At 49.1% G+C, this 13088-nt stretch overlaps 1 protein-coding gene across 1 annotated transcript in view; it reads right to left on the reverse strand.

The window, feature by feature from the left end:
- The window catches only part of LOC139537932 (relaxin receptor 2-like), a 145249-nt gene that overhangs the window by 46236 nt on the left and 85925 nt on the right, over positions 1-13088 (reverse strand). Inside the window, exons 10-12 of the mRNA XM_071339832.1 lie at positions 11687-11758; positions 9553-9624; positions 1858-1929 (exon numbers count right to left, since the gene is read on the reverse strand). Of these exons, the coding sequence (XP_071195933.1) occupies positions 1858-1929; positions 9553-9624; positions 11687-11758 (216 nt within the window). The remainder of the gene's footprint in view (positions 1-1857; positions 1930-9552; positions 9625-11686; positions 11759-13088) is intronic.

The raw sequence follows: 13088 nt of genomic DNA on the forward strand, positions 1-13088 counted from the left end.
GATAGTGTATGGTACTGGTAGGTACTGGTAGGTACTGATAGTGTACGGTACTGGTAGGTACTGGTAGTGTAGAGTACTGGTAGGTAATGGTAGGTCCTGGTAGTGTAGAGTACTGGTAGGTACTGGTAGGGTAGAGTACTGGTAGGTACTGGTAGTGTAGAGTACTGGTAGGTAATGGTAGGTACTGGTAGTGTAGAGTACTGGTAGGTAATGGTAGTGTAGAGTACTGGTAGGTACTGGTAGTGTAGAGTACTGGTAGGTAATGGTAAGTACTGGTAGTGTAGAGTACTGGTAGGTAATGGTAGTATAGGGTACTGGTAGGTGCTGGTAGGGTAGAGTACTGGTAGGTAATGGTAGGTACTGGTAGTGTAGAGTACTGGTAGGTAATGGTAGGTACTGGTAGTGTAGAGTACTGGTAGGTAATGGTAGGTACTGGTAGTTTACTGGTACTGGTAGGTAATGGTAGGTACTGGTAGTGTACGGTACTGGTAGGTAATGGTAGGTAATGGTAGTGTACTGTACTGGTAAGTAATGGTAGGTACTGGTAGTGTACGGTACTGGTAGGTAATGGTAGGTACTGGTAGTGTACGGTACTGGTAGGTAATGGTAGGTAATGATAGTGTACTGTACTGGTAAGTAATGGTAGGTACTGGTAGTGTACGGTACTGGTATGTAATGGTAGGTACTGGTAGTGTACGGTACTGGTAGGTAATGGTAGGTACTGATAGTGTACGGTACTGGTAGGTAATGGTAGGTACTGGTAGTGCACGGTACTGGTAGGTAATGGTAAGTAATGGTAGTGTACTGTACTGGTAGGTAATGGTAGGTACTGGTAGTGTATGGTACTGGTAGGTAATGGTAGGTACTGGTAGTGTACGGTACTGGTAGGTAATGGTAGGTACTGGTAGTGTACGGTACTGGTAGGTACTGGTAGTGTACTGGTACTGGTAGGTAATGGTAGGTACTGGTAGTGTACTGGTACTGGTAGGTAATGGTAGGTACTGGTAGTGTACTGGTACTGGTAGGTAATGGTAGGTACTGGTAGTGTACGGTACTGGTAGGTAATGGTAGGTACTGGTAGTGTACGGTACTGGTAGGTAATGGTAGGTACTGGTAGTATACGGTACTGGTAGGTAATGGTAGGTACTGATAGTGTATGGTACTGGTAGATAATGGTAGGTACTGGTAGTGTACGGTACTGGTAGGTAATGGTAGGTACTAGTAGGTAATGGTAGGAACTGGTAGTGTACGGTACTGGTAGGTAATGGTAGGTACTGGTAGTGTTCTGGTAGTGTACTGTACTGGTAGGTAATGGTAGGTATAGGCAGTGTACTGTACTGGTAGGTAATGGCAGTGTACTGTACTGGTAGGTAATGGTAGTGTACTGTACTGGTAGTGTACTGTACTGGTAGGTACTGGTAGTGTACTGTACCGGTAGGTAATGGTAGTGTAGTGTACTGGTAGTGTACTGTACTGGTAGGTAATGGTAGTGTAGTGTACTGGTAGGTAATGGTATGTAATGGTAGTGTACTGTACTGGTAGTGTACTGGTAGGTATTGGTAGTGTAGTGTACTGGTAGTGTACTGTACTGGTAGTGTACTGGTAGAGTACGGTACTGGTAGGTAATGATAGTTTACTGTAATGGTAGGTAATGTACTGGTAGGTAATGTACTGGTAGGTAATGGTAGTGTACTGTAATGGTAGGTAATGTACTGGTAGGTAATGTACTGGTAGGTAATGGTAGTGTACTGTACTGGTAGGTAATGTACTGCTAAGTACTGGTAGTGTACAGTACTGGAAGGTACTGGTAGTATACTGTACTGGTAGGCTAAGCTATACAGTATGTTTTCTACTCACAGGGACTGGAGCTGGGTCAGGTCGTCAAAGTGACCCGGGTGGATGTGGACCAAAGGATTATGGGATATGTTCCTGTGACAAAACGTAAAAAAACAAGTAAACAAGTGATTCTGTCTGACAGGCAAACAGACAGACCTGTATGTTTTTCTCTGGCTGTGAGAATGAAACGAACTGTTATTATCTCAGCAGAGGAGGAGGCTCCGCAGGGCTAGTGGAGAAGATGTTGCAGGGCTGGTGGAGAAGATGTTGCAGGGCTGGTGGAGAAGATGTTGCAGGGCTGGTGGAGAAGATGTTGCCAGGGCTAGTGGAGAAGATGTTGCAGGGCTAGTGGAGAAGATGTTGCAGGGCTAGTGGAGAAGATGTTGCCAGGGCTAGTGGAGAAGATGTTGCCAGGGCTAGTGGAGAAGATGTTGCAGGGCTAGTAGAGAAGATGTTGCCAGGGCTAGTGGAGAAGATGTTGCCAGGGCTAGTGGAGAAGATGTTGCAGGGCTAGTGGAGAAGATGTTGCCAGGGCTGGTGGAGAAGATGTTGCCAGGGCTAGTGGAGAAGATGTTGCAGGGCTAGTGGAGAAGATGTTGCCAGGGATAGTGGAGAAGATGTTGCCAGGGCTAGTGGAGAAGATGTTGCAGGGCTAGTGGGGAAGATGTTGCCAGGGATAGTGGAGAAGATGTTGCCAGGGCTAGTGGAGAAGATGTTGCAGGGCTAGTGGAGAAGATGTTGCCAGTTATGGTGGAGAAGATGTTGCCAGGGCAGGTGGAGAAGATGTTGCAGGGCTAGTGGAGAAGATGTTGCCAGTTATGGTGGAGAAGATGTTACCAGGGCTAGTGAAGAAGATGTTGCCAGGCTAGTGGAGAAGATGTTGCCAGGGCAGGTGGAGAAGATGTTGCCAGGCTAGTGGAGAAGATGTTGCCAGGGATAGTGGAGAAGATGTGTCAGGGCTCGCCAGGCTCCCACGCCATGCCTCGGCCGGCTAGCCAGGCTCTCACGACATGCCTCGGCCGGCTAGCCAGGCTCTCACGCCATACCTCGGCCGGCTCGCCAGAATCCCACGCCATGCCTCGGCCGGCTCGCCAGAATCCCACGCCATGCCTCGCAAGGCTCCCACGCCATGCCTCGCAAGGCTCCCACGGCATGCCTCGGCCGGCTCGCCAGAATCCCACGCCATATCTCGGCCGGCTCTCCAGGCTCCCACGCCATGCCTCGCTCCGGCTCCCACTCCATGCTTCGCCAGGCTGCCACGCCATGCCTCGGCCGGCTAGCCAGGCTCTCACGCCATGCCTCGGCCGGCTCGCCAGAATCCCACGCCATGCCTCGCTACGGCTCCCACGCCATGCCTCGGCCGGCTCGCCAGTCTCCCACGCCATGCCTCGGCCTGTTCGCCAGGCTCTCACGCCATACCTCGGCCGGTTCGCCAGAATCCCACGCCATGCCTCGGCCGGCTCGCCAGGCTCCCGCGCCATGCCTCGGCCGGCTCCCACGCCATGCCTCGCCAGGCTCCCACGCCATGCCTTTCTATGGCTCCCACTCCAGGCTCCCACTCCATGCCTCGGCCGGCTCGCCAGGCTCCCACGCCAGGCTCCCACTCCATGCCTCGGCCGGCTCGCCAGGCTCCCATTCCATGCCTCGCCAGGCTCCCACGCCATGCCTCGGCCGGCTCCCACACCATGCCTCGGCCGGCTCCCACGCCATGCCTCGCCAGGCTCCCACGCCATGCCTTTCTACGGCTCCCACGCCATGCCTCGGCCAGCTCGCCAGGCTCCCACGCCATGCCTTTCTATGGTTCCCACGCTATGCCTCGGCCAGCTCCCACGCCATGCCTCGGCAGACTCCCACTCCAGGCTCCCACTCCATGCCTCGGCCGGCTCCCACGCCATGCCTCGCCAGGCTCCCACTCCAGGCTCCCACGCCATGCGTTGCCAGGCTCCCATTCCATGCCTCGGCCGGCTCGCCAGGCTCCCACGCCATGCGTCGCCAGGCTCCCATTCCATGCCTCGGCCGGCTCGCCAGGCTCCCACGACATGCCTCGCTCCAGCTCCCACGCCATGCGTTGCTCTGCTCCCACTCCATGCCTCGCCAGGCTCCCTCGCCTCGGCCGGCTCGCCAGGCTCCCTCGCCACAGCTAGACAGTGTGTTCCGTCAGGCCTGCAGGGGAGCTAAAGTCATTCCGCTATCCAAGAATAGTAAAGCCCCCTTCACTGGCTCAAGTAGCCGACCAATCCGCCTGTTACCAACCCTTAGTAAACTTCCGGAAAATATTGTGTTTTACCAGATACAATGCTATTTCACAGTAAACAAACAGACTCTCAGCACGCATCTAGAAAAGGACACTCAACAAGCACAGCACTTTCACAAATGACTGATGATTGGCTGAGAGAAATTGATGATACAATTATTGTGGGGGCTGTCTCGTTAGACTTCAGTGCAGCTTTTGACATTATCGATCATAGTCTGCTGCTGGAAAAATGTACGTGTTATGGTTTTACACCCCCCTGCTGTAATGTGGATACAGACTTACTTGCCTAACAGAACACAGAGGGTGTTCTTTAATGGAAGCCTCTCAAACATAATGCAGGTGGAAGCAGGAATTCCCCAGTGCAGCTGTTTAGGCCCCTTGCTTTGTTCAATCTTTACTAACGACATGCCACTGAGTTAAGCCAGTGTGTCTGTGTATGTGGATGACTCGACACTATACACTTCAGAGACTGAAATGACTGCAACACAGCTGTAGTTAGTTTCGAAATGGGTAGCAAGGAATTAGTCAGTCCTAAATATTTGCAAAACTAAAAGCATTGTATTTGGGATAAATCATTCACTAAACCCTAAACCTCAACTACATCTCGTAATGTGGAAATTGAGCATGTTGAGGTGACTAAACTGCTTGCAGTTATCCTGGATTGTAAACTACCCTGTTCTGAGCCAATTGCACTTTTCCTAAGTTCCTCTTTGTGGCACCTGACCACACTACTGAATAGTAGTCCAGGTACGACAAAACCAGGGCCTGTAGGACCTGCCTTGTTGATAGTGCTGTTTGAATCTCTACCGCTTCTCTCTCCCGGATCCGGGATCCTCCTCATGAAAAAAGCTGACTAGCATAGCCTAGCATAACGGGACAGGGATATCATATAATATAATTTTCATGAAATCACAAGTCCAATACAGCAAATGTGTCACGACTTCAACCGAGGCAGGCTCTCCTTCCCGTTCGGGTGGCGCTCGGCGGTCGTCGTCACCGGCCTACTAGCTGCCACTGACTCTTTTTCCTCCCCCTCCTTATGTGTTTATTGGTATCACCTGTGTTCAGTTAATTGTTAATTAGTGTGGCTTTATTAGTCAGCCAGCCCGGACGCTTCTTTGTGCGGGATTGTTTCATTGTGGCTTTTGGATTTCGGGAGTGGATGTTATTATTGTGGACTGGGTTTGTTTATCGTGTCGTTGGACCGTTGTGTGTGACACCCAGTACGTCCGTGTTGGACATTGCGTTTGCAAGTTGAGTATTAAAAGACTCAACATATTGAAGCTCTGCTGTTCCTGCGTCTGACTTCGCACCTCCCGACACTCAGAGCGTTACAAAATGAAAGATAAACATCTTGTGAATCCAGCCATCATTTCCGATTTTTTAAATGTTTTACAGCGAAAACACAATATGTATTTCTATTAGCTAACCACAATAGCCAAACACACAACCGCATATTTTCACCATGTTTCCACCACATAGGTAGCTTTCACAAAACCGACAAAATAGAGATAAAATTAGTCACTAACCAAGAAACAACTTCATCAGATGACAGTCTTATATCATGTTATACAATACATTTATGCATATTTGAGGTATAAATCATAGTTTTACATTGCAGCTACCATCAAAAATAGCACCAAAGCAGCCAAAATAATTACAGAGAGCAACGTGAAATATATAAATACTCATCATAAAACATTTATGAAAAATACATGGTGTACAGCAAATGAAAGATAAACATCTTGTGAATCCAGCGAATATTTCCGATTTTTTAAGTGTTTTACAGCGAAAAAGCAATATAGAATTATATTAGCTTACTACAATAGCCAAACACACAAACGCATTTATTCACCGCAAAGGTAGCTTTCGCAAAAACCAGCAAAAGATATAAAATTAATCACTAACCTTTGGACAACTTCATCAGATGACAGTCTTATAACATCATGTTATACAATACATTTATGTTTTGTTCGAAAATGTGCACATTTAGAGCTGCAAATCGTGGTTATACATTGTGAATACGTAGCAACATTTTCCCAGAATGTCCGGAGATATTTTGGACACTCACCTAATCTGACCAAAGAACTCATCATAAACTTTACATAAAAATACTTGTTGTATGGCAAATGAAAGATACACTGGTTCTTAATGCAACCGCTGTGTTAGATTTTTTAAAAATAACTTTACCATTACATACAGCTTGCGTTATTGTGAGACAGCACTCACCAACACGGCGGAGAATAGGAGTCAACATTTTACACAGAAATACGAAATAACATCATAAATGTTTTCTTACTTTTGCTGAGCTTCCATCAGAATGTTGTACAAGGAGTTCTTGGTCCAGAATAAATCGTTGTTTGGTTTTAGAATGTCCATTTCTTCTGTCGAATTCACGCCACAATGCTAGCCAAGGTTGCTAACATTCCCATCCTCTCTTTTGCGCAAAGAACGGAAAACTCCAAAAGTCCCAATAAACGTTGAATAAACTGATAAAACTCGGTTGAAAAAACCTTCTTTATGATGTTATTATCATATGTATCAAATAAAATCAGAGCCGGAGATATTCGCCGTGTAAACCGAACGCTTTTCAGAAGACAATGTCGAGCTCCCCCGCGTGCCGTCGAAGACAAAGGAAATACCGGACCTGTCACTCCAAAAGCTCTTATTCGGCCTCAGATCAAGCTAGACACCCCATTCCACTTTCCACTGCCTGCTGACATCTAGTGGAAGGCGTATGAAGTGCATGCATATCGATAAATAAAAGCCAGTTGAATAGGCAGGCCCTGAAACAGAGCCTCGTTTTCAGATTTTTCACTTCCTGTATGGAAGTTTGCTGCCAAATGAGTTCTGTTTTACTCACAGATATAATTCAAACAGTTTTAGAAACTTGAGAGTGTTGTCTATCCAATAGTAATAATAATATGCATATTGTATGATCTAGAATAGAGTACGAGGCCGTTTAAATTGGGCACGATTTATTCCAAAGTGAAAACAGCGCCCCCCTATTGACAAGAAGTTGTTAAGAAGGCAGAGCAGCGCTTTATTATGGACAGACTTCTCCCCATCTTAGCTACTGTTGTATCAATATGTTTTGACCATGACAGCACGACTGGCCCTTAAAAGTCAGAGGTGTTGACAAGCTGAAGGTACCGAGCTGTCTGTTTAAAATACTGGCACACAGTTTCGGACACCCATCCCTACCCCACAAGACATGCCACCAGAGGTCTCTTCACAGACCCCAAGTCTAGAACAGACTATGGGACGCGCACAGTACTACACAGAGCCATGACTACATGGAACTCTATTCCACATCAGGTAACTGATGCAGCAGTAGAATCAGATTTAAAAAGCAGGTAAAAATACACCTTATGGAACAGCGGAGACTGTGAAGCAACACAAAACATAGGCACAGACAGTTGCCTTGGCAACAACTAATGGGGATCCATAACACATACAAGAGGCTCTCCGTTTGGATGTGGCCTATTTAAAACCCCTTACTGGAGACATAGGATCAATGGCTGCCATTCATTTACTATTAAAGTTATCAACTAAATCATCACAACAGGAAGGCAGAATAGGTGACGGAGTATTGTTCAGACACTCAGTAAAATCTGTATCAACTTCAGAGGTAAGACAGCGTTTCTTAATAATGAGTTAATAATGAGTTCAGTATTACCCTGTGCTCTGGGCAACAAGGTAGTATAAATCCCCAGTGGTGATCAGAGAAAGAAACATCAACTATAGAGGATATGTCAATAGAAAGCCCCTTGGTAATAACCTGGTCCAGTAGAAAGCCCCTTGGTAATAACCAGGTCCAGTAGAAAGCCCCTTGGTAATAACCAGGTCCAGTAGAAAGCCCCTTGGTAATAACCAGGTCCAGTAGAAAGCCCCTTGGTAATAACCAGGTCCAGTAGAAAGCCCCTTGGTAATAACCTGGTCCAGTAGAAAGCCCCTTGGTAATAACCAGGTCCAGTAGAAAGCCCCTTGGTAATAACCAGGTCCAGTAGAAAGCCCCTTGGTAATAGCCAGGTCCAGTAAAAAGCCCCTTGGTAATAACCTGGTCCAGTAGAAAGCCCCTTGGTAATAACCTGGTCCAGTAAAAAGCCCCTTGGTAATAACCAGGTCCAGTAAAAAGCCCCTTGGTAATAACCTGGTCCAGTAGAAAGCCCCTTGGTAATAACCTGGTCCAGTAAAAAGCCCCTTGGTAATAACCTGGTCCAGTAGAAAGCCCCTTGGTAATAACCAGGTCCAGTAGAAAGCCCCTTGGTAATAACCAGGTCCAGTAGAAAGCCCCTTGGTAATAACCAGGTCCAGTAGAAAGCCCCTTGGTAATAACCAGGTCCAGTAGAAAGCCCCTTGGTAATAACCTGGTCCAGTAGAAAGCCCCTTGGTAATAACCAGGTCCAGTAGAAAGCCCCTTGGTAATAACCAGGTCCAGTAGAAAGCCCCTTGGTAATAGCCAGGTCCAGTAAAAAGCCCCTTGGTAATAACCTGGTCCAGTAGAAAGCCCCTTGGTAATAACCTGGTCCAGTAGAAAGCCCCTTGGTAATAACCAGGTCCAGTAGAAAGCCCCTTGGTAATAACCAGGTCCAGTAGAAAGCCCCTTGGTAATAACCAGGTCCAGTAGAAAGCCCCTTGGTAATAACCAGGTCCAGTAGAAAGCCCCTTGGTAATAACCTGGTCCAGTAGAAAGCCCCTTGGTAATAACCAGGTCCAGTAGAAAGCCCCTTGGTAATAACCAGGTCCAGTAGAAAGCCCCTTGGTAATAACCAGGTCCAGTAAAAAGCCCCTTGGTAATAACCTGGTCCAGTAGAAAGCCCCTTGGTAATAACCAGGTCCAGTAAAAAGCCCCTTGGTAATAACCAGGTCCAGTAAAAAGCCCCTTGGTAATAACCTGGTCCAGTAAAAAGCCCCTTGGCTTTCAACTATATTCAGCCACAAGACGATTTTGTCTTGAGCGGATCAAGGGGCAGCAAAGTAATTACAAACAATTTGTAGACTGCAAATTGATCACAAGAAACCCAAAGAGACATAGCATTTGATTAAAGCATAATGATTTCAAACCTTGCTAGCATTTGTATACGATCACATATATATCTCTGCTACATGTGGGAATACTTTGGAACAAGTTTTCCTAAATTGAAATCACTTGGAGCCGAATTGGTGGTGTTTTTCCAGTCTTTGATGTCCAACAATGTATTTATGAGCGATATTTTTTGGACATTTTTAATTGTTTTGCTCAGATATCTTGGGGGGCTGCCAGTTGAGGAACCCTGCCCTATGTAGTGCACTAGTTTTGACCAAAGTTGTCCCAAATAGCACCCTATTCTCTATATAGTGCACTAGTTTTGACCAAAGTTGTCCCAAATAGCACCCTATTCTCTATATAGTGCACTAGTTTTTGACCAGAGACCAAAGGGAATAGTGTTGCATTTTGGGACACAGTTTATGTGACTCACAGTTTGACGAGGGACTTTAAGCTCTTAAAGGTGTTGTTGGGGAGCTCCTTAATCCGGTTGTTGGACAGGTCTCTAAAAAACAGGCAGAGTAAAAAGCCACGGGAGAGAGAGAAGGAGGGGGCGAGAGAGAGAGAGAAGGAGGGGGCGAGAGAGAGAGAATGAGGGGGCGAGAGAGAGAGAGAAGGAGGGGCGAGAGAGAGAGAGAAGGAGGGGGAGAGAGAGAGAGAGAAGGAGGGGGCGAGAGAGAGAGAGAAGGAGGGGGAGAGAGAGAGAGAAGGAGGGGGAGAGAGAGAGAGAAAGAGAGAGAAGGAGGGGGAGAGAGAGGGAGGGGGAGAGAGAGAGTGAAGGAGGGGGCGAGAGAGAGAGAGGAGGAGGGGGAGAGGAGAGAGGAGGAGGGGGAGAGAGAGAGAGAGAAGGAGGGGGAGAGAGAGAGAAGGAGGGGGAGAGAGAGAGAAGGAGGGGGAGAGAGAGAGAGAGAAGGAGGGGAGAGAGAGGGAGGGGGAGAGAGAGAGAGAAGGAGGGGGGAGAGAGAGAGAGGAGGAGGGGGAGAGAGAGAGAGGAGGAGGGAGAGAGAGAGAAGGAGGGGGAGAGAGAGAGAGAAGGAGGGGGAGAGAGAGAGAGGGGAGAGAGAGAGAGGAGGAGGGGGCGAGAGAGAAAGAGAAGGAGGGAGAGAGAGAGAGAGAAGGAGGGGGAGAGAGAGAGAGAGAAGGAGGGGGCGAGAGAGAGAGAGAAGGAGGGGGAGAGAGAGAGAGAAGGAGGGGGAGAGAGAGAGAGAGAAGGAGGGGGCGAGAGAGAGAGAGAAGGAGGGGGCGAGAGAGAGAGAGAAGGAGGGGGAGAGAGAGAGAGAGAAGGAGGGGGAGAGAGAGAGAGAGAAGGAGGGGGAGAGAGAGAGAGGGGGAGGGGGAGAGAGGGGGAGGGGGAGAGAGAGGGGGGGAGAGAGAGAGGAGGAGGGGGAGGGAGAGAGAGAGAAGGAGGGGGAGAGAGAGAGAGGAGGAGGGGGAGGGAGAGAGAGAGAAGGAGGGGGAGAGAGAGAGAAGGAGGGGGAGAGAGAGAGAGAAGGAGGGGGAGAGAGAGAGAGAAGGAGGGGGAGAGAGAGGGAGGGGGAGAGAGAGAGAGAAGGAGGGGGCGAGAAAGAGAGAGGAGGAGGGGGAGAGAGAGGGAGGGGGAGAGAGAGAGAGGAGGAGGGGGCGAGAGAGAAAGAGAAGGAGGGAGAGAGAGAGAGAGAAGGAGGGGGAGAGAGAGAGAGAGAAGGAGGGGGCGAGAGAGAGAGAGAGAAGGAGGGGGAGAGAGAGAGAAGGAGGGGGAGAGAGAGAGAGAATGAGGGGGAGAGAGAGTGAGAATGAGGGGGCGAGAGAGAGAAAAGGATGGGGCGAGAGAGAAAGAGAGAAGGAGGGGGCGAGAGAGAAAGAGAGAAGGAGGGGGCGAGAGAGAAAGAGAGAAGGAGGGGGCGAGAGAGAAAGAGAGAAGGAGGGGGCGAGAGAGAAAGAGAGAAGGAGGGGGCGAGAGAGAAAAAGAGAAGGAGGGGGCGAGAGAGAGAGAAGGAGGGGGCGAGAGAGAGAGAGAGAGAGAAGGAGAAGAGAAAACCAGATTAAAATAAATGAAAGGTGAAATTGGATGTAATAGCAGAATCCCCACACTTCTCCCTCCTTGCAGCGTTTTACTATGTAATTTCAATAGTACACGTTTCAAGCTACTGAGGTTCATCAATTGGGAATTCATCCTTTTTCTCAGTTTATACATGTCAGTGTATCAGATGTGCGTCCCAAATGAGCCCTTTTCCGTATATAGCGCACTACATTTTACCAAGGCCCACAGAGCTCTGTTCAACAGTAACACACTGTATTTTACCAAGGCCCACAGAGCTCCGTTCAACAGTAACACACGGTATTTTACCAAGGCCCATAGAGCTCCGTTCAACAGTAACACACTGTATTTTACCAAGGCCCACAGAGCTCTGTTCAACAGTAACACACTGTATTTTACCAAGACCCATAGAGCTCTGTTCAACAGTAACACACTGTATTTTACCAAGACCCACAGAGCTCCGTTCAACAGTAGCACACTATATAGAGAACAGGAGACCATCTGGGACGGAAACCCAGAATGTCTGAATGAGGGAGTGATTTCTACTCACAGTTCTTCCAGCAGCACCAGAGTCTGAAAAGAGTGTACAGGAAGAGTGTGAATCCTGTTGTTCATCAGGAGGCTAACGGGGAGAGAGAATTTCTATGGTTTAATGGTTTCACAACTACATATTTATTACACACACACACACACACACACACACACACACACACACACACACACACACACACACACACACACACACACACACACACACACACACACACACACACACACACACACACACACACACACACACACACACACACACACACACATCTCAGTGAGTGAGTGTCAGAGTCACAACCACCAAATTAAAAACTTCCAGACAGTCCCCAGAGAGGCAGAAACACTACTTATCACACCTCCCCCACATCTTATCACACCTCCCCCTCATCTTACCACACCTCCCTCCACATCTTACCACACCTCCCCCCACATCTTATCACACCTCCCCCTCATCTTACCACACCTCCCCCTCATGTCACCACCCCTCCCCCCTCATCTTATCACACCTCCCCCCTCATCTTACCACACCTCCCTCCACATCTTACCACACCTCCCCCTCATCTCACCACCCCTCCCCCTCATCTTACCACACATCCCCCTCATCTCACCACCACTCCCCCTCATCTCACCACCACTCCCCCTCATCTCACCACACCTCCCTCCACATCTTACCACACCTCCCCCTCATCTTACCACACCTCCCCCTCATCTTACCACACCTCCCCCTCATCTCACCACCACTCCCCCTCATCTCACCACACCTCCCTCCACATCTTACCACACCTCCCCCTCATCTTACCACACCTCCCCCTCATCTCACCACACCTCCCCCTCATCTCACCACACCTCCCTCCACATCTTACCACACCTCCCTCCACATCTTACCACACCTCCCCCCTCATCTTACCACACCTCCCCCTCATCTCACCACACCTCCCCCTCATCTCACCACACCTCCCTCCACATCTTACCACACCTCCCCCCTCATCTTACCACACCTCCCCCTCATCTCACCACACCTCCCCCTCATCTCACCACACCTCCCTCCACATCTTACCACACCTCCCCCCTCATCTTACCACACCTCCCCCCTCATCTTACCACACCTCCCTCCACATCTTACCACACCTCCCCCCTCATCTTACCACACCTCCCCCCACATCTCACCACACCTCCCTCCACATCTTACCACACCTCCCTCCACATCTTACCACACCTCCCCCCTCATCTTACCACACCCCCCTCCACATCTTACCACACCTCCCCCCTCATCTTACCACACCTCCCCCCACATCTTACCACACACCCCCTCACATCTTACCACACCTCCCCCTCACATCTTACCACACCTCCCCCTCACATCTTACCACACCTCCCTCCACATCTTACCACACCTCCCTCCC

The sequence above is a fragment of the Salvelinus alpinus genome, chromosome 13 (assembly GCF_045679555.1).
Source record: "Salvelinus alpinus chromosome 13, SLU_Salpinus.1, whole genome shotgun sequence".
NCBI classification, from domain to species: Eukaryota; Metazoa; Chordata; class Actinopteri; order Salmoniformes; family Salmonidae; genus Salvelinus; species Salvelinus alpinus.